Source organism: Gallinula chloropus, assembly GCF_964237585.1.
Source record: "Gallinula chloropus genome assembly, chromosome: Z".
NCBI classification, from domain to species: Eukaryota; Metazoa; Chordata; class Aves; order Gruiformes; family Rallidae; genus Gallinula; species Gallinula chloropus.
Genome location: NC_140089.1, coordinates 64,195,706 through 64,216,187, shown reverse-complemented (window position 1 = coordinate 64,216,187; position 20,482 = coordinate 64,195,706). Strand labels below are relative to the sequence as shown.

The window sequence follows — 20,482 nt, the reverse complement described above, 5'->3', positions numbered from 1 at the left end:
CATCAAGTGAAGTGTAGTGCTGAGAATATTGTTATCAGTAGAGCTTTTGTAAAGAGATACAAAATTGGCCACTTCTTAAGATTGGAAAGATGATCAACTCTTAGAGGTCAGATGTAGGATTTTTTTTGTAGAAATGCTCACACTCAATTTAGGTATGTAAATGAATGCATAAATGTGTTTATGTAATGCACATTTAGAAAACCAATGCAAGAAGTGCTCTCTCAGTCTTTATGACCCTTTCCTCCCGTGGCTGTTCTCAAGCACAGGCAGCAGCTCAGCAGCAGCACCTGCTATGTGCCTTTTTGCCCATCTCCGTCCCATTTAAAATCTTTCACTCAGTGTTGAGATGTAGTCCCTAGCCTTCAAGCAGACTGTAATGGTAATTGTTACCTGTTAGATTTTTAAATGAAAATGCAAAAGACTTTGGGATTGGGTTTTTTGTCTGTTTGTTTGTTTTTATTGTGCTCTCTCTGTGCCTGGGAAGATCCTGTAAACCCTTATGGTGCTACTTCCTTGTCTTCCTCCATACCATTCTTCCCCCTGCTCTCCCCTTGCAGCTTCGTAATCTTCCTTGGTGCTACTGAGGTGATGACAGGAGGCTGTAAAACCCATGCTAGCCTCTGGTGTGGCTTTGTTTCCTTTTGCACCTGCTTATCGCATAGCCTATGGGACTGCGTTGCTGTGTTGTAATGACTCTTACATCCTTACTTCCTTACATACTTACATCCTTATTTCCTCTGGTAGATCCACACAGGTTTACAACATCAGATAATTTGGCCATGCCAGCCCAGCTGTGTGCCACTGGATGAGAAACTCCTCCCAGAGCTGCTTCAAGAGGCGGGATATGTCACCCACATGGTGGGGAAGTGGCATTTAGGGATGTACAGAAAAGAATGCCTTCCAACCCACAGAGGATTTGATACTTACTTTGGTAATGGTTAGATTTAACTCATGCAATAGATGTGGTGTTAAACATGATGACAGACTGCCCGATTCTTCTAAGAATGGCAGGTTTACTGTTAGTGCATGAATTAGTAGGTCAATACCTGGGCATGTATGTTTCCAAAGTATTACTGCTTAAAATAAGAAGCCTTACAACTTGTTGAAGAGAGTGCCATAATTATGGAGCGGCTCCAGAGAAAGTATTTGTCTCTTATGACCTGCATTTAATTTGGTGCCATAATGGTTAGGGGATTTAAGGTGTAGTGATTGGTTTGATTTTGTCTTTAATCCGAACGTTTTGTGTTAGATCAGACAGTAGACATCAGTGGCTCTGCAAATAATGCTGCACCTGTGAAATCTGACATTTTTTAAAGAGAGAAACAGCTGTAATACCACACTGTGTTCATGCTTTGTGTAGTAGTGTTGGTTTTCCAGGGCCTCAGCAAGGAAGATGGTGGGGGAGCCTCTGTAAATCAGTGTCTGAGTGGCCTGTGGCAGAAAGGCACGCATTACGGGATCAAACCCTCAGATTAAGCTAGTAATGCCAGAATTAGATTGCCCAAGTGTGCATGTGTTTCAAAGCAACTTGTAGCTACGCGTTGTGTATTCTCCCTCAATATGTCCCAATACTGACTGGATGTTTATTAGTTTTGCACAAGTGCCCCAGATGTTGGGTGAATCAGGCTGTGCATCTCATTCCCCCTGTGGTGTGGAACGCAGGGTTGTCTGTCTCCACTTGGTTCTTTTTAAGACACTTCCGCTGAATGGAGAATATCAAAGCAGTTTGTCCATGTTCAGAATAACTTTGCAACCTGTTGATAGTACTGCTTGGGAGCTGTGTGGATGTAGACACGCAGCTGCTCCTCATGAAATCTCACACTGAGACCAAGCAGGCTCTTCTCGCAGGGGCCTTCCTTATTGCTGGCTGGCTATGGGCATGGTCGTTGGGTACCCAGCATGACATCATTTTCAGAGAATGTAGCAGTTTTATATCCCATAATGCTGATGTCATTTCAGCAGGTGTTGATTGCAACTGAGGGCCGTTTAGTTCTTTGGTGAATTTGATGCAGCATCTACCCCACTGGGCACTCAGAATGGAAAAATGCAACTTGCAGCTCTGAGTATGTTGACACAGGCAATCTGCCCACAAAATCTCTCCTTATGCTTTGGAGCAAAAGCCATTTTTTTCCTAAAAAAAAAATAAATGAGAAATGTATATTGTATATAAAACAGAACCTCATTCTTTCTGTACATACTTTTTTTCACAACTAACTGGACATGAAGCTGCTGAATAAAAACTCAAGTGAGGTTCCACCTTTCTGGCTTTTGTCCCCAATTTTCGTCTGCTTTTGTAAAACTTAAGAATGTATTTTTGCAGGTTTGTCTCTCTCTTCAGGGTATTGGGGAATAAATCTGGAATTAATTTCCAAAGTAATAATTAGTGAGATTAAAAAAATGTTGAAGATACTTGTTTCTGTTTGATAAAAACCCAAAGACACTCGATGCTTAACAGGATAGCCCTTGACAGGAAGAAATCTGTACCTCTAGAATTTTTGCATAGCTTCTTTTAGGTGTCTTTCAGTAATACTGCCTTTTTTTCACCAGTTGGTGTCAGCAGTGAATCAGAAGTTGCTTTACAGCTGACAAAAAAATGCTTCATATTTGGATGTTTTGAATACATTAAAAAAAACCCCAAACACCAAACTTCCTAGTAGAGAGAGAAGTCATAGGGGAAAAGGCAAGTATACAAAATGATACCAGCTCAGAATTAGAGTAGGACATGGTAGGCTACTGCCTTTGCTATAGGTGCAATCTAATGTGTTTGATACTGAGTCATGAATATAAAGTCATTGAACTGCTTTCACAGTGTTTTGTGTTTTGAAATTACTACTTGCAGTAGCAATAAAAAGTCTAGAAAGTATTAATGTTGAGCTATTAGACCTGTCAAGGGATGTCAGATATACAGATGGTCAAACATTGGGTGAGTGTTTCAGCTCAAAAGCACTAAAATTTTGACTTTTTCTTTTTACCTTTCGCCCCCTCTCCCCCAGTGTATCTCTTTTTATAACGTTATATTGGCCCACTTATTTGTCCTCTTTTCTTGTTATAGGCTACCTTCTGGGGAGTGAGGATTATTATTCTCATGAACGTTGCGTCCTCATACGGGCAAAAAACATAACACGCTGCGCTCTGGACTTGCGAGACGGAGAAGAAGTTGCAACTAGATTTAAAAACATGTACTCCACTAATCTGTTCACAGAACGAGCTATAGATCTTATAGCCAGTCATACAGCGGAGAAGGTACAGGCAGCAGCTCTTACTTTGATAACTGTAGCACTATAGAATGTTTAAGAAAATATGAATGCAATACTAATGGAGGCACCTGCACTCGAGGTGTAATTTATAGCTATTCATCAGCATCCGTAGAGCTGGATGTGAGAAGTAGCAGCGGTAAAACTTGCCTTGTCAGGTGTCAGAATCAGCTTTGGGTGCGCAACCCTGGCCTGCCACCTGTCTCCATTTATTTTTAGTAATGGAAATAATGAATTCATAGAAATGATTTAGCATGTAGTTTGCTCTTCTGAAAAGAACGGGAAGTTTAAGAGGAGAAGTTCCGTAGAAGGAAAATGTTAACAGCTGTGTTATGAAGGGGAGGTATACCTGATGACTTTCCACAGCTTTGAAAAAGTTCTTTATCAAAGTTTTATTAGATTATGCTTAGGGATTAGAAGACAGAAGTATAGAAAAAATATAAACATGATGCCTACAGCTGTTGATGAGTCAAGGCTGCTTTTCCTGTCATCATAGAATCATAGAATTGTAGAATCATAGGGGTTGGAAGGGACCTCAAGAGATCATCGGGTCCAACCCCCCTGCCAAAGCAGCTCCCTAGGACATATCACTCAGATAGGCATCCAGACGGGTCTTGAATATCTCCAGAGAAGGAGACTCCACCACCTCCCTGGGCAGCCTGTCCCAGGGCTCTGTCACCCTCACTGGGAAAAAGTTCTTCTGCATGTTGGTGCGGAACTTCCTGTGCTCCAACTTGCAGCCATTGCCCCTTGTCCTATCCCCACAGACCACTGAAAAGGGGCTGGACATTTCCCCTTGCATCCCCTGCTTAAGATAATTATAAACTTAATCATAACTTGCATTTAGCACTCTGTGTTAAACTAATATCCATTTTATCCCTTCTACCCCAGCCCCTCTTTCTCTACCTTGCTTTTCAGGCTGTCCATGAACCTCTTGAGGTCCCTGAAGAATACACGAAACCGTATGCTTACATTAAAGATGTAAAGAGGCGCCACTACGCGGGGATGGTGACTCTTATGGATGAAGCTGTAGGAAATGTTACTGATGCTCTGAAAAGATACGGTCTTTGGGACAACACAGTTTTGGTGTTCTCTACTGGTAAGTTAATTTAAATGTTCTTTTAGTAGTTATTTTGATACGGTGTCTACTAAGCTGACTGCTGAGAGACATCTGGCCCCTCTGTCTGTTCTTCATCTGTTTTCTAACGGCAGAGGAGTGATGAAAGTGAAACAGGACTTTACAGCAGAAGGAGCTGTTTCTCTTAATGGCTTTCTCAAGCGTGGCAGAAAACAACTCAGAAGATGTGTCTGTGCAAACAGGGGATGCTCTTACTGAAGTAAAAACCAGCATTGTAAAAACTGCTATTGGAGGCATCTTACTTGCCACTGCTGTTACTGAGTGTCTGTCAGAATTGAGTCTGTACTGAGAGTGGTCTGCCAGATGCATTTGTCCTGACCACTACCACCTGGTAGTGGTCTGATCAGTCTGTAAATTGTGATGAGTTGCGTGAAGCGCAAACAGCCAGACAGTGAGCTGTTTGAAGCCAGAACTCTTTTACCCTTACTTTAATGTGACATGTAATTTTCATCTTGCTTGAAATATTTTACTGGAACCCTACTCCGGGAAGCAAAGGTCTGTTAATAAAAAACCCTCATGTGTGATGATACAGTCTGGGTTGCCAAATTGCAGGCTAAGTTTCTAGATATGATCTGGTTTCTAGATTACCAGGATAATGCAAGTAATATGTTACAAAGCAGTCTCCCTTGTTTCCAAATTAGGAATGAAGCAGAACCTTTTTGAAATACAGCTACTTGGCTGGGTTTCAGGAATATGGTTGCTCTCTCTTGGATTGGAGCGGGAAGTAGCCTGTTGGTACTTACTGTTGCTCTTTTGCTAAGGCTTTGCATACTAGGGATGTCAAAATGGCAAATTCATTTTCTCTGAACACTTTAAAAAACCCCAAACACCACCACCACCAAAAACCCAAACCCCAAGTTTTGGGTGGAAAATGCAGTGATGTTTTGAGTTTAGCAGCTGCTTTCTATAGTACTTGGAATCCTGGAATTTCATTTTGAGTCCAACCTGTTTGCCTTACGGTGTTGTGCTTGTGTACAGGGCTTTGGCTCTAAAAGGATTTGATAAGTCTTCTATGCCTGTTTCTGTTTGCGATGTTTTCATATTCAGAACTTAAAGTAAGCAAAGCCATATGGAAAATGATACCAATATTTATTCCATATGGAAAAAAATCCAGTCTTTGCTGATGGGGTTCTAGTAGAGTTATTTGAGTAATGTTTGTTCAGTGTGTTGTGGAATAAAGCTAAAGGCGTATGAGTTGGAATTACAGGGTATGACTGAAATAAAAAAACATACTTTTTTGTTTATAAAACATTTTTTTCCAAACGATGACACTGCACCCTGTTTTTAGAAGTAGTTATCTTGCAGTCATTTATCAATACATTTCAACAAGAGCCAAACAGTCCAGAGAACACAGTGTCTGCTCTATCTAATGGGACTTATCTTGAGTTAATTGACATTTTAAACTGGCAGCAGTGGAATTTAATGCGATTGAAATGCAGGGAAATAGGTCCTAGATCAAGCAGGCCAGAAGGGGAGTGATTTGGGATTTTTCAGTGTTCTCCACTGTAAACAACTATTCTTCACAGGCATCAAATACTGCATGCACTAAAGACCCAGTTTCCAAAAAACAAATGTTGAAACCATTAAGTATCAAAAAAAAAAAAAAAGGAAAAAGAAAAGAAGCATGAAATCTGTTCAGCTTTTCTATATTATGTTTATCGCTTTTGCAGATGGCATGTTTTAAAATGGGCATTAGAAGGTGGTTGAAAAGAAACACAAGAAGGTCTGCAGTTGAGCATTTTGTGCAGAGGTTGATGCTCTGTGAGATATCTCTGCACAACTTTCAAGTCCTTCGTAACTGGGAGTCTTATCATGCACTGGTAGCTATAATATGGGTATATACTTACGATGTTACCTTCAGCTTTTGAGGACATGCTTGAGGAAGCTGTCATCCCTCCGCTTTGCCTGGCCCAAGAGCTCTCCTGGGACTGGGAGACCCTCCTCTTGCTGAGTACAGCAAGAGAGACACATTTTCCTCTGCAATCAGGAATTCTCCAAGAAAGTTCTCCCCACGTTGTAGGGTTAAGAATCAATCCAAGTATTTAAATAAAGACTGCAGGGGAGAATCTAGGGAAGCGTAAAATGTATCTAATTTTAATGAGCAGTATCTATGTAGTGTCTTCTGTACTATCACCATAGTAGTTAAAGACTCAGGATTGTGAAAGCATTCTCTGCTTTGCTGGAAACCTGAGTGGTTCAATAGCCACAGTTTGGGAAACCTGTAGAGGAAAAAGAAGTGAACACCCTACGTTTACAGTAGATTCTACAAGACTCATTACTATTCCCTGTTTAGTTGTGGCCAAAGATCACACTTGGATCTTTGAATCTCTCACTGTTTCAAAATTTCCTCCTACCCCAAGTAATTTAGAAGTGATCATTTGCTATTGCGTGCTATAGCAAATAGCGTTGCAATGAACATACAGTCTTCTGCCTGATTCCTTCACTGTCTTGACCCCAAAAGGAGAGATGTCTTTTAAGTGGGTGCTCATTGAAATACTCTAGAACATGATATAGTCTTTGCTCTCATGGTAGATGTATTTTTATTAAACTCTTTTGTGTGTCTTCCTATTGTTATATGTTATGGCTCAACCAGGATTTGCCTTGAAAACATGCCAACTGGCAAATGGAAATACTGCACGTTTTAAAAGGGCCTTTTAAAATGTGTGCAAGAAGTGCAGTTCCTCTTTAAAGCAGCCTGAGGGAGACACTGGGCCACAAATGCAGTAATCTGGTCATTAGCAAAGTCTGACTCCATCAGTGTATCATACCAGTAAGTGTATCTGGTGTCTTTTTGAACGTATACGCTAGCTGTTTCTACAGGTGACTTAGAAAAAGATGAGCTAGTTCAGTGGTATGTGGTCTTACATTTGTGTATGGATTAGTAGCTCGAAAAGTCTTTTCTGGTGCAATATGGAACTGCTTTTATGTACTGTAGATACAACTGATCTCATTAGCACAGACTTACTTGTAAAAATGAAGTCACTGCCTGTTCAAGCAAAACATATATATATATAATGTATATATATATTATTATAATATATATAATAAAAAGATAAAAAAAGGACGCAGCACTGTTGTGAGTACCCATGGCCATTGCATCCACTTGAAATAGAAGACAATGAGCTGTAGGTTTACTTTTCTTTTTGGGAAGCTTAAGAGACTAGCTACCAACTTCCCTTGATTTAAAATAAATAAAGGTCATAGAAAAATTCAAGTGGTACAAATTTAGCTCAGCACTATTAACACTGTCTTAGAGTCCAAATCTTCCTTCAGATATAGACCTGTAATTTGAGGTAAGAGGTGGGGGGTTGTATAGTTTCTGCAACACGTTATGAGTAATTCTAGTGGAAACTTGCCAATATTAGAATATTAGAGCCAAGGAATCTCACCTCTAATTTCAGTTCTGTATTAAAGCTACTATCCTTTTCTGAAATGTGGATTAGCACTGCAGTGCCTGGTAGTGGCCGTAAGAGGGCTTTGAACAATAAAATATGGGAGACTTTTCAAGCCTTGGGTTTACATTGCCGAGAGGAAACCACATAAATCCTTTCCATAATGGAACATGTGACAGTGGTGACTGTTTTCAGTCCAAAAGAGGGTCTTTTTACCATTTTAGAATTATGATTAGTAAGAGCACAAATTGTTTTGGGCATACTTACTGTTGTTTATACAGTCTCTTTCCCATCCCTGGATTTTTTTTTCTCCCAGAATTTCATATTACCCTACTAAAGACTTCTTCTCACTCTTTATTTTGTTTTTTCTTTTTCTTTCCTTCCCTTCTCTTCATTTCAGCCAGTGTGTTGTGGCTTTTGTGTAATAAAATGTTGCTTGCTTTTTTTTTTTGGTTTTTTTTTTTTGCTTATTTCCAGCTCCTACTTTGGTAGAAACCAGGGATCTGACTTTCACTGGTTCCCCGAGGACAGGTTTTGTTATCTTCTCCCTGATGTTTTGTTCCCAAATGAACTCCTGTTCCTTCTCTTTGGCTGGTAAGGCACTTCAGAGAGAATTGTAATTACTGATGAACCAAGCCAACCGAAGGACAGATTGGTTAGAGCAGTTACTCTCCTCTGGCTGCAGTGTCAGAGGTGCTAATTTTGGAGGTGGTGTTGTCACATTTCTTTTTAGTAAACCTCTTCAATTACAGATCTGGAGACCTGCTTTAATCGGTCTTGTCAGGAGATTCTGAGAGGTTCAGTGCATTTCCCCCATTACCAGGGCATCTGCTGCTTTCTAAGAAGAAATAAGCACAGCATCTTCCATTAAACTAGTTATTTGAGTTCGTATATTGTCAAAGATTACTTTCTGTTTCTTGATTACTAAAGCTTGTTGTTATGCAGGCAAAAGTTGCAGCTGATCACTGTACTTGCATTAGTCAGAGTTTTTGTGTGTCAGTGATAAATAGTGAGGGTATGTGTGGCCGAAGGTGTTATATACTCCAGTGTTGGCTTTTATTCTATTTTCAGGCTTTTTCTACATTAAAGTGTGGGTGGTGAAAACACATTTTTCTAGGAATAAAGGAGTATCTTCTCCACCATGTGATGTAGATAATAGTAATGAGACATCTGGATAGTTCTGTAGGAATGTATTATCAAAGGTGGAAATGTTATCTTAGGATGAAAATTAGTTAAAATATTTAAACTGAGCAGGTGTTGATGGTCACAGTGCCCTGTTTTAAAATCCTGTGAAAGCCAAAAATGTTTTGTAGGAAATGTTTACTTACCTTCCCTTCCTTCTAGCATTAACCCCTCCCCACCCACCCTGTTTTTCCATGTAAAACTTAGCACTCCAAACCCAAGTTCCTGAATGGAGGGTGACCTTGTAGCATATACACTCACATATTTTTTGCTTCGTGTTTAACAATTCCAACATAAGTGGAATTTTGAATTTTTTCCCCTGTTTGTAGCAAATGCCAGTGCTTAAAGTGAAGTTTGCTTGTAAATGAAATTCATAATTCAATTTTGCCTGGAGTTGCAAGCTGGCCATTTTTGTGTGAAGCTTGGAATTAAGCATGCTAATAGCTATCCTAGCAAATATTTTTCTCAGACTGAGGTGAATGCTGAAAGCAACTAATATGGACATTAACATGTATACATAAATTATATTATACATCGATATAGATATTATAAATAACTTCCTGCAGCTCTCGAAAGGTTGCCTTAAGCTGTGATTACTATTAACCTGTGCAGGTTTGTTTTCTGTGGTAGTATTACGAAGCTATTACTCTGTACATCAGAACCTTGTACACCCAAATCAGTGATCAGGTTCAGTGCTCTGTCCCTGGGACAAGTCCAAAGTTTTCCTGACTGTGTCTCAGTGCTTAATGCGGACATATGAACAGTTTCTCAGGTTATTCCCATTGTTTTTAGGTTAAAATTTCCCTCTGTGTTTCTCTTGTGCTTAGTGATGGTGAATGCTAGTGTAGACCTGACACAGCAGGGTCTGTTAACCACTGAGACCGCTCACAATGAAAGCAGTCGCCTGAAACTGTCTGCACTAGGATTGCTCTGGTCATGAAAGCTGTGCTGGAGGAAAAAAAAGAAAAAAGAGAGAAAAAAAAAAAGAAAAAAATCAATAGGATGAGAAAGGACATTTTTTGTGCAGCTTTTGTAGGGCTCAAATTGTTGCTATTGCAGTCTTGTGTACATCAATGCATTTTTTCTCCATTAGATCAATTTTTTCCTTCCCCCCTCTCCCCTCCCACGCAGCCCCTGCCCTTCAGAAAAGTCCAGGAGAATTAGGAGGCAGTCCTGTAGAGTTACAAAAACCCAGAGGGGTTGATTTATCTGGGTGCAACTCAGTAAAAGTTCTGTAAATGCTCAGTGAAGTTGCTCAGCAAATGGCGCTCTGAAGCGGGAGAGGTATTATATTCCCTTGATGGGAAATAAAAGCCCTGTGGGTGTATTTAAAGCACAACAAGACTTACATTAGCAGAATTTTATAGTAGAAGATGTAGTTTTCTGTTTCTATTGTCTCTCTAATGGAAAGGCTTTCAGTAGTTCTTCCATCACAGACACACACACCCCGCACCTCCCACCCCCTCGCCCCCTCCCCTGTATTAAGTACTGAAAATATAATAATGCGTCAGCACTCTGAAAACACTTTTTTTGAGTGGCTTTTCTGTTGCTTATATTGAGCCTTCAAGGTTAGTCTTTCCACTGAGAGTACACAGCGTCAGGCTGAAGTACACAACAGATGTTTTTTCATCAAGTGATCTTAACCAAATGATTTTGGTTCGTTTCTTTGGAGATGTATGTTTCCTGCTGGCCGTCAGAGGGAGCGTGCTTGCACTTCTGTCACACTTGCAGCGTGATTGAAAAACGCGGCAACAAATGGATCTTTCAGATGCAGTATGGGGAAATGGGGAAGAACTTGAGTTCAATTTAAGGGCAAAGTTTTTCTCTAATTCACGCTGTGAATCTCGTATCCGCAGTGTAGAGCTCTGCTGTGTATTCTGTAGTCTATTTTTTTAATTTTTTTTTTCCTAATGAAACCTCAGTGGGAGTTCTGTGCTTGGAACACGTACAGAATAAGCATTTTTCATGCTGTGAAGATCAGAGGGGAGAAATTTTCCCCAAATGTGATCCTTTACCGGCTATTATCGACAGCGGTCTCTGTTTAAATGTGAGTCACAGCCATGAGCTTAAATCACACAAAGGAAGGGCTCTGAAGCCCTGTTCTGTGACCTAGACTTTCAGCAAGAATGTCGGAGGTCAAAAATGAGATGCATTTACAGAGCTGTGCATTGAAGCTGTCTGGTGCTTGTTCGTATTGTGTCTGGCACTAGTAAGTGATATTTAATCCCCTTTCATATATATGAAATTCACCCAGAAAATGAACAAAGGTTGTGGGTTTTTTTTTAAAAAAGAGGCAACAGCTAACTGCCTGGTTATTTTGTTAATATCAACAGCTGATTGTAGTGTTATATGCAAACATCTGTGTCTGAGAATTACACATGTAGACTTGTTTTCTTCTTGTTTTCATAATTTAATTTTTAAATAAGTACTTACTAAATGGTACCTAGTGGTATTGTGTCTGCTAAATCACTAGGGGCTGGAGGGGGGGTTTAAACTTGTATCATTGTTGCTCATAGTTCCCCTTCTTTGCTTTTTATTACTGTGAACTAATTTATTACTGTGGAGTGCCTCTGTAATTTCAATAGTCATATTGAAATCTTACAAAGCCCAGTGTTGTGTTACTGGGATGTCGGCACTTCACGTAAACAAAACTGCTGGGGTTTGGCTTTTCTATAGTCTCTCTCTCTGAAATAGGCAACAGCAAGAGACATACAGGGGTATGGAGTTTTTCCCATCTTACATCTTTTGACTGTCTTTGTTTGAGGTTGTTGGCATGTTGCATGTTACTCCTTTTATTTATTTTTAGTTGCAAACTTCAGAAATCTGCTTTGTAGAAGTATTGTAGACAGTGTGAGTCGCTTCATGGATGTGCCCTGTTTTCAGCAATGCTGATACTAACATTGTTAAATTGGTTTCTTAAACTCTAAAATTATTTCATATGTTACTTATAAAGTTAACTTTTAATAAACTTTCCAGTTCTGCTTCAGGTGAATGGACCCTCATGCTGACCTCCATATGATTCTGATTAAGTATAAGAGCATGGCTGTTCATAAAGCCCAAGCCCTTCAAAGGAACACTAGATATCTAACAAAAGTTTGCAGAATTAAACTGCACATGACTTGGATGTGCCACCTTATTTCTGCCATCTTTCTCTATACTCATTACACTCGTTGTTTAGTTGTTATGGATTAAAGGAACCTATATGGTCACTAGTATTCAAGGTTGAATTGCATTTGATTTTTAAAATGCAGTATTACAGTATCAGAAACATTAAAAAAAACTACTAGAAAACAAAATCAGAATTACACAAAGGAGAAAAAGAACCAATGTCTTCTGTCATCCAGTTTAGCAGTTCATACTGTTTTGGATTGATGTGACACAACTGGTTGAAAATCTGTTCTCAATCCGTCATCCCCGTAATTCATCCTCTGTTAAGGGAATTGTGCTGCCTGGCCTCTTGGAACCTCAGGAGGTTCACACAGGCCCACTTCTTGAGCTTGTCCATTCCCTCTGGATGGCATCAAGTCCCTCAGGCATGTCTGCCACACCACTCAGCTTGGTGTCACTGATACACAGAGTGGTATCATAGGATCACTAGGCTGCAAAAGACCTTTGAGATCTTTGAGTCCAACCATACCCATCCTCTACTAAACAGATATCCCTGAGCACCATCTTTTAAACATGTCCAGAGTCAGTGACTCAGCCACCTCCCTGGAATCACTTCAGTTTCCGTGAGGTTCAGGATTAGAAGTATGTTTCTGTTGCTGCTGTGTACAACTTCTTGTGCTACTACTTCAGAAGATTTTACAGGAAGAAGAGAGGGAAAAGTCACAAAAGTGTGTGAGTTTGAGTTTCTTTTGAAGATTTTATCATTCTGACCTCAGGTGTTACACAGTGGAATTGTACCAGAAACTTGAGGAGAAGGAATAAATGTGCTTCTTCCTTGTTTTACTAGCACCTGGTGGGTATGGTTTCCTGTATGTTTCCCTGTTTTTCTGATCTAAAGTATTCATCTGAAGTATCCAAATAGGGAAACACGTTCCACTGTCTCTGTGAGACTGTCTTCTAATATAACATCACAGGCAATTTCAAAAAAGCTTAGAAAAACTTTTAAGTACATAAATTTTTCTGGTTTTCCTCACAGTTCTTTCTTGCATGACTTTTAGGTTTTTTTTCCCTTCTCCTGTACATTGTTTTAGACTACCCCCTGAATTTACATATAACTTGAGTGGTATTAAATTAGAAAATACTATTAAAGGTGCTAAATACTATGATATAGGCAAATATGTGAAATTTACTGCTCAACTAGTTTCTTAACCAAGATTAACAAATGACATAGCTAAAACATCCCTTTTAGATATGTCATTATTATTTTAGAATCTAAATTTCTTCTGCAACCTCTCTCAGCATGTCCTCACAGAAGAGGTCCTCCAGCCCTCCGGTCATCTCTGTGGCACTCCTCTGGACCTGCTCCAACAGGTCCATGTCTATCTTGAACTGAGAACCCCAGAGCTGGAGGCAGTAGTCCAGGTGAGGTCTCACAAGAGCAGGGTACAGAATCACCTCCCTTGACCTGCTGGTTATGCTGGTTTTGGTACAGCCCAGGGTACAGTTGGCTTTCCAGGCTGAGAGTGCACATTGCTGGGTTATACCCCATTTCTTATCCACCAGTACCCTTAAGTCCTCCTTCTCGTGGCTACTCTGAATCTTCATCCCCCCAGCCTGGGTCGATACCAGGAATTGCCATGTGCAGGACCTTGAACTTGCCTCAGTGAACCTGATGAGGTTCACACAGGCCCACTTCTTGAGCTTGTCCAGGTCCCTCTGGATGACATCATGTCCCTCAGGCATGTCCACTGCACCACTCAGCTTGATACCACTCGAAAATTTGCTGAGGATACACTGTCTGTGTCATTGATGAAGATATCAAATAGTACTGGTCCCAGTATGGACCCATGAGGGTCACCTGAATCAATGCTGATCTCCAGCTACTACACTACTCTGGATGAGGCAGTCTGGCCAGTTCCTCATCCACCATCCATCAAATCTGTATCTCTCCAATTTAGAGAGAACAGCGTTTTGAGGTCTTGTCAAAAGCATAACAAAAGTCCAGATAGATGCCATCAGTAGCTGTTTCCTTGTCCACTGATGTAGTCATTGTGTTACAGAAGGCCACTAGGTTGGTCAGACAGGATTTATCCCTTGTGGAGCTAGACTGGCGCTCTCATCACTTCCCTGTCTTCCACGTGCCTTAGCGTATCTTCCAGGAGGATCTGTTCCCTGATCTTCCTAGGCACAGAGGTGAGGCTGTCAGGTTGGTAGTTCCCAGGGTCCTCCTTCCTACCCTTTTTAAAAATGGGTGCAATGTTTCCCGTTTTCCAGTCACCAGGGACTTTGCCTGGCTGCCATGACTTTTCAGATACGGAGAGCAGCTTGGCAACTGCATTATCCAATTTCCTCCAGAGTCTAGGACGCATCACATCAGGTCCTACAGACTTGTGGACATTCAGGTTCCTCAGATGATGATGGATCTGGTCTTGCAGGAGGGAGGGATTTTGTTTCCCCAGGCACTGCCAAAGGTCCACCCACTCAAGAAGTGTGTGAAGAGGTCGCCATTGAAGACTGAAGCAAAAAAGTTCTTGAGTACCTCAGCTTTTAACCTTGTCTTTTGTGACCACCTTGCCAGTCTTGCTTATCAGGCAATATGTGCTTTCTTTGGCCATCCTTTTCTGGCTGACATACCTATAGAAGCTCTGCTTATTCTTTGTATCCTTTGCCAAATTCAGCTCCAGCCATGCATTGGCCTTCTTGACCCAATCCCTATACAATTGGGCAGCTTCGTTATACTCTTCCCATGATAGTTGTCCCTGCTTCCACTGCCCACCCGTTTTCTTTTTGCCATTTGGTTTGTTCAGCAGGTTTTGACCCATTTATGCTGGTCCCTTGCCTTCCTTCCCAGATTTCTTAAACCTGGGGATTGAGACCTCTTGCACTCTGTAAAAGACATTGATAGTTTCCCAGGGGGGTCTTATTGAGTAACTCCTTGAACAGCTAGACATTTTCTTTTCTAAAATTCAGAGTCCCATCTTTATTCTTGACCTGTCCCTTGACCCTCAGGACTGCAAACTTCACCAGCACATTATATTATAGAAGGTCATAGAAATGGTCTGCTGGGAATACTTATTTTTAAAATAATTTTTTATTTCAGTATTTCTTTAAATAATGGCTTAGTAGAGCAAATGCAAATAAAATTAAGTTTGAAATTTTATATACATTTTTAGATTTCATTTGTTGCTGATGTTTGGAACAACACAGAACTAGCTCACACGAGGCTCTCATATAATATATATATTTAGAAATCCTGCTTCTCCAAGAGAATTATTTTGGCAGTCCTGCTTCTATGAAGGAATATAGAAACACAGAGAAAAATCTATCATTGATTGACTTTGGAAAGAAACATATTGTCTGGTCTGTGTTAAGAATTTAGAAGAAGCTGCAGGTGGTGTAAGACAGCCTTAGTTAAATAAGCAGTATCTAAAAAAGATTATTTGGATCTCTCCTGAGATGTTCTGGATATGTTTTCCTTCTCTGCTTTTTGATTTTTTTTTTCATACCTGTATGTTCATGTAAACTATGGTTTAGATAGTACATCTGTTTCATATATATATGAATATTCCAGAGCTAAAGTATGCTTCAAGTAAATATGAGAGAAAGGAAAACCCTCAGAAGAAATGGAGGTCTTCCAGATAACAGCTCTGAACCACTGTCCTTCATATTCTTTTGTGCTCTTGCCCATAGTTTTTCCTGATCATCTGTTTCTCTGAGATTTAGGAGGGATTTAAGCTTAGATGGGCTTAGTGTTGCCCATCTCCTGGGCATGCAGAAAAGAAGGACGCTTTTGATGAAACAGGGTGTCATGATTTAGCTCCAGGCAGTAACAAAGCATCAGACAGACACTTGCTTTCCCCTCCCCTGCCCCCAGTGGGATAGGCAGAAGAATGGGAAAGAAAATCCCATAGGTTGAAATAAAGACAGTTTTAATAGGATAAAAAAGAAAGAGAAGGAGGAGGAGGAGATGATGATGATAGTAATAATAAGCAAAAATGCCCACCACCTGCAGGAAGCACAATGCCTAGTTTGTTTCCTAGCAGCAATCCCATCTCCCAGCTCACTTTCCTGGTTATATGTGGATCGTGTCATTCTATGAAAGAGCATATCCCTTTTTCCTGCTTGGGTCAGCTGTCCTGGCTGTGATCTCCCAGCTTCTTCTGCACCTGGCAGGGTGTGAGAAGATGAAAAGCCCTTGTCTTAGTATAGATGCTAAAACTATGTAGCAACAGCTAAAACATTTGTGTGTTTTTGACATTATTCTCATACTAAATCCCAAACACAGCACTGTACCTGATATTAGAAAATTATGTAATTCAGCCTATCTCAGCTTAAAACAGGACATGGGCTTGGGAACTATAATGGAAGGTTTTATTATTCTAAAGAAGGCTAGAAGATGTAAAGGGTCCATCTTCAGAGCTACTAAAATTGAGCAGCATGAGTTTGAAAGTAACTATGTGCATTAGTTGTGGACATCAAAATTTGACCATGGGTGAGTGATCATGTGAATGTCTGATGTGAAACTGGCTTGGAGACCTCTTAATGGTCCATTGCAGGTTTTTTAACTCTTCATCCTAACACTAGAAGTATTAAGTTAATTTCCCCTCCTTCTGTAAAGAACTCTTCTTGTATTTTTCAGTTCCTTACAGCTCAGTCTTAATCTTTCCTCTTTTTCTCTGTATGTTCCTACTGTCTATGCCCTTTGCAGATCTCTGCCTCTCTGGATACCTCTATGTGCCTCCTTTGACTGGAGTATCTGTCTTCTTCTATATAGCATCTATCTTTACATTTCTCTTTAAGCAGGAAGAAACGCTGCCACTTTTTTTCGGAGCTTTAAGCACTGCTGTGGTGTGGAATGCTGCCTGTGCCTGCTCTTAGGTTTGACCTCTAATTGCATTTTCTCAAGTTAAAATATAGCCAGAGCTCTGTGTATGTTGAAGTGAGCTGACCCTGAATTCCAGAGTTGCTTGGAATTGGTTGGGAAGAGCCAGAAATCTGCAACAGTAATTTCACTTATAGTTTGAGTAAAGGCCTTTAGCTGTCTACACTTAATTAATGCAGCAACTGTAGTGCATGTTTTTTGTTATTAACTTCTTGTATTATATATGATCTACATGTTTAGATTATGCAGAAGTTTATCACTGATTGCTACAGAGAACTACATGTATTGGAGCACTGCACTGATTCTGGTGTCTTGCAAGAAGATATTTGTCAATTTAACAATAAAATAGTTAGAATTTGTTTGCTCCTGATATTCCAAATTTAATGACAGTCTAGTGACATCTCCTTAAGTGTGCTTACTGCTTGTGCTGCAGCATAATGATGCATTTTGCAATCAAATAAGCATTTGTCATGAGTGATCTTAAGAATGACATCCTATGTGTGCTTTTCTGTCAGGTCTGAGTTTTTTCAATACTATTCTTGTACTACTGTTCTCATGGGGGTGAAAAAACAGCCAACAAATGAAAGTGTCTTCCATTGCCTTTCTTCATGAAAATTGTACATGGTTGCAGTCGTGCCTGCAAACAATGTGAATCCATGTCCGCCTGGTCAAGTGTATCACGTACTACGCTGCCATCAAACTGTATTCCAGTGATTTCAATGGATTGAAAAAGAAAAGCCTTTCTTTCAAAGAGTTTAATAATTACGTTTACACTGACCACGGATGGTTCCCATTGACTAGGAGACAGAAACTGCTGCCAGCCAACGGTTACAGTTCAGCAGAAAGTCAAAGACAGAAAAAAAGAATGCAGGTGCAAAAGAAATTAAAAGGAAAAATGCATGCCTCAGGAGGAAGAATAGCTGTGCAGACAGCGACGGTGATGAGTGGGACTAAGGTTAAGGGGTTTTGCTGCCCACAGGTGCCTCCCTTCACAGGCGATTGCCCCCGAAGTTTTCCCAGCTATGCTCAGGGACTGCATGTGGCTTCCTGTGATTCTATCCAAGTGACCTTGGGTAGCTTTAACATTTTTAACCATTACAGTAGTTTTACTTTATTAATCCAGATAATTTTAATGGAATTGGGTTATGAGTAAGCACATGTGCAATTACACCAGCCTTTGTAGGGTCTGTTGACCTCTTGTGTGATCTGAGGGCTTTTAATTAGCTTAACTTTCTAAATTAGTTTACTCAGAGCCAGAAGAGCGCATCTCACTGCAGCCTAAGGCAAATGAGGAGAGAGGCTTTGGGAAAACATGAACTTGAAGACCTTGAGTAATTTAATGGGTCACTTATTCCGTAATCCTGAGCAATACTTGAAGTTGAATTTTTGAAGAATTAGTAACTCCTTTGCCAGAGTGATAGTGGGAGAACGATGGGACTTCTGGCCTCACATGTTCAGATAGTGGTTGCTCAGGAGAGCAGAAATCCTTATGAGAAAGATAAAACTGCAGCTGTAATTGCAGAGACTGGGGACGCCCACCACACAGCCACCTTCCCCTCTTCTCACACCCTGGCCATTTAATAGTAGATCTTTGCTAATGTGTGTTTGGACTGAGCAGGCTGAGGAAGGATCATGTGAGTGGTTTGGTCAACAATATGAAAGACAATAAATTCCGACTGTTGGCAGCATCAGGGATGTCAAGCAATAGCAGACAGAGTACTTTTGCAAGCACAGGCTGAGCCTTAAACTGGATGCATTTTATGGCTTTAATATCACTACACTAGATAAGGAATTTGCAGGAAAAGAAGGCAAGACTTCTTCAGAAAATGAATGGAATAACATACTCCTAAAGTATAGGTGTACCGGGAAACACTTGGCCATCCAGGACTAAAGCTATTTTTGTAGTGCAACACTGTAATGAGCAGAGGAATCTCTGCATTATGGATGTTTCTGGTTCTTTCCCAGTGTCAGGAATGGAACAGGAAAGTAGTTAACCTGCAAGGAATAGAGTTTCCAGGATAAACTTTCTAAGGACTGATCATTAGGCACAAAACCATTACAACTAAAATGCCCACCAAGAGCAAAATACACAATTTGACTCTTCCTTTGAACTCCACAGTTGTTTCCATTGTGCATACGAGCAGCTGCCCTTTGAAACTGCAGTTATATGTGTATATCTGAGGACTGAATGTGGTCTGTAGAGCTAGATAGTTGCCAAGAGGAGAGATTTCACGACTTCAGGATTCAGGAAATGTGATCAAAAGTGGCAGAAAGTTCAAGGATGATGATGATGTTGGAGAAAGGTTGGATTGTGCCAAGAGGAAATTGCTGGTGACCTTGCTGAACTATCATGGTGCCTTGCAGGCGTACTGCAGAGGTTCAAACACGGGAGCAATTAGAAGAGGGCATGTTTTGGCATGTAGCTGGGAAAAAATAATCACAAAGTTGGAATAAAAGAATGACTATTAAATTAAAAATTTTGAGTTTCAAGTGCTCCTTCTTGTCACTCACTTTGAATGTAGCACTGACGTGACAAAGTTCAGGAGGAGGAGAATAATATTAGGCACACTGTAAGCACTAGGGTATTTTTTCTGTTTATTTGGAGAAAACGAGATCAGTTTTAGCCATCTTAACATCCTATTTCTCAGATTTAGCAATGTATTATTCAGTCATTATTACCTGTCACCCAGTAAAGATAGCAAAGAAATAAATAACTAAAAAAATTACTGTGAAATATTAATTCATCAAGTATGTTCTCTGCCATTTCCCTATCATGAAAATACAATCCATTGCTGAAAAACAGATTTAAGAAAACTGGTTTAAAATGTTACTTAGATCATTAAAAGGGAAAAATAATGTAAAAATCCATTTCTTTTCATTAACTCCGTTTCTGTGTCACCATGTTACCTTATGAAATAATCTATTTCCTCCCCTGTAAGCTTGATTGCGTTTAGCAAAAGCTAAGGTAGCTTTCAGGAGAGGCTTAGGCATTGCTGAATTGTACCTATACAAGACTGATGTATTTTCCACCTTATCCATGCATGCTCAATAAACTCACGTCTTTCATTTCATTGTCATCCCTTGGAGAATCAAACAGCCTGCAGGACACGGAATAGTTGCGATAGATCACAAAGTAATTAACCTTTTCCCTCCTACCCCCAAAAGTTTAAGACTAGTGTTGTAAAGAATATAATTTTCTTTAGTCTTTTGTTGATGTTTTTTGTTTTAGAGACTTGTTGGGTGGAATTTCAGTTTTTGTGGTTTATGTGCTTGGTGTGAGATTTAGCTTAGGGACAGATGCTTTTTACTAAGGTGAGTAGTAAGACTTTTTTCAAATGTCTGGTGTGGTAAGTAATAACTAAGGAGTTTTGTTTCATTTTTATGTCTTCATGCCAACAGATGTGTTTCTTTCTGTTGGTGAATCGAGCCAATATATTCTGGGTATATAGCTAGGGCCCCAAGTGATTAAAAACTCAAGTCACTCCTCTCAAACAAAAGTGATGTGAAAACCAGATGTAAATCTGTC

At 40.1% G+C, this 20,482-nt stretch overlaps 1 protein-coding gene across 1 annotated transcript in view; it reads left to right on the top strand.

Annotated features, from left to right (window-relative positions):
• Window positions 1-20,482, top strand: part of ARSB (arylsulfatase B) — a gene marked incomplete at its 5' end in the record, with an annotated part of 67,763 nt that overhangs the window by 1,928 nt on the left and 45,353 nt on the right. Inside the window, 3 exons of the mRNA XM_084278322.1 lie at window positions 745-931; window positions 3,053-3,243; window positions 4,146-4,353. Coding sequence (XP_084134448.1) covers window positions 745-931; window positions 3,053-3,243; window positions 4,146-4,353 — 586 coding nt within the window. The remainder of the gene's footprint in view (window positions 1-744; window positions 932-3,052; window positions 3,244-4,145; window positions 4,354-20,482) is intronic.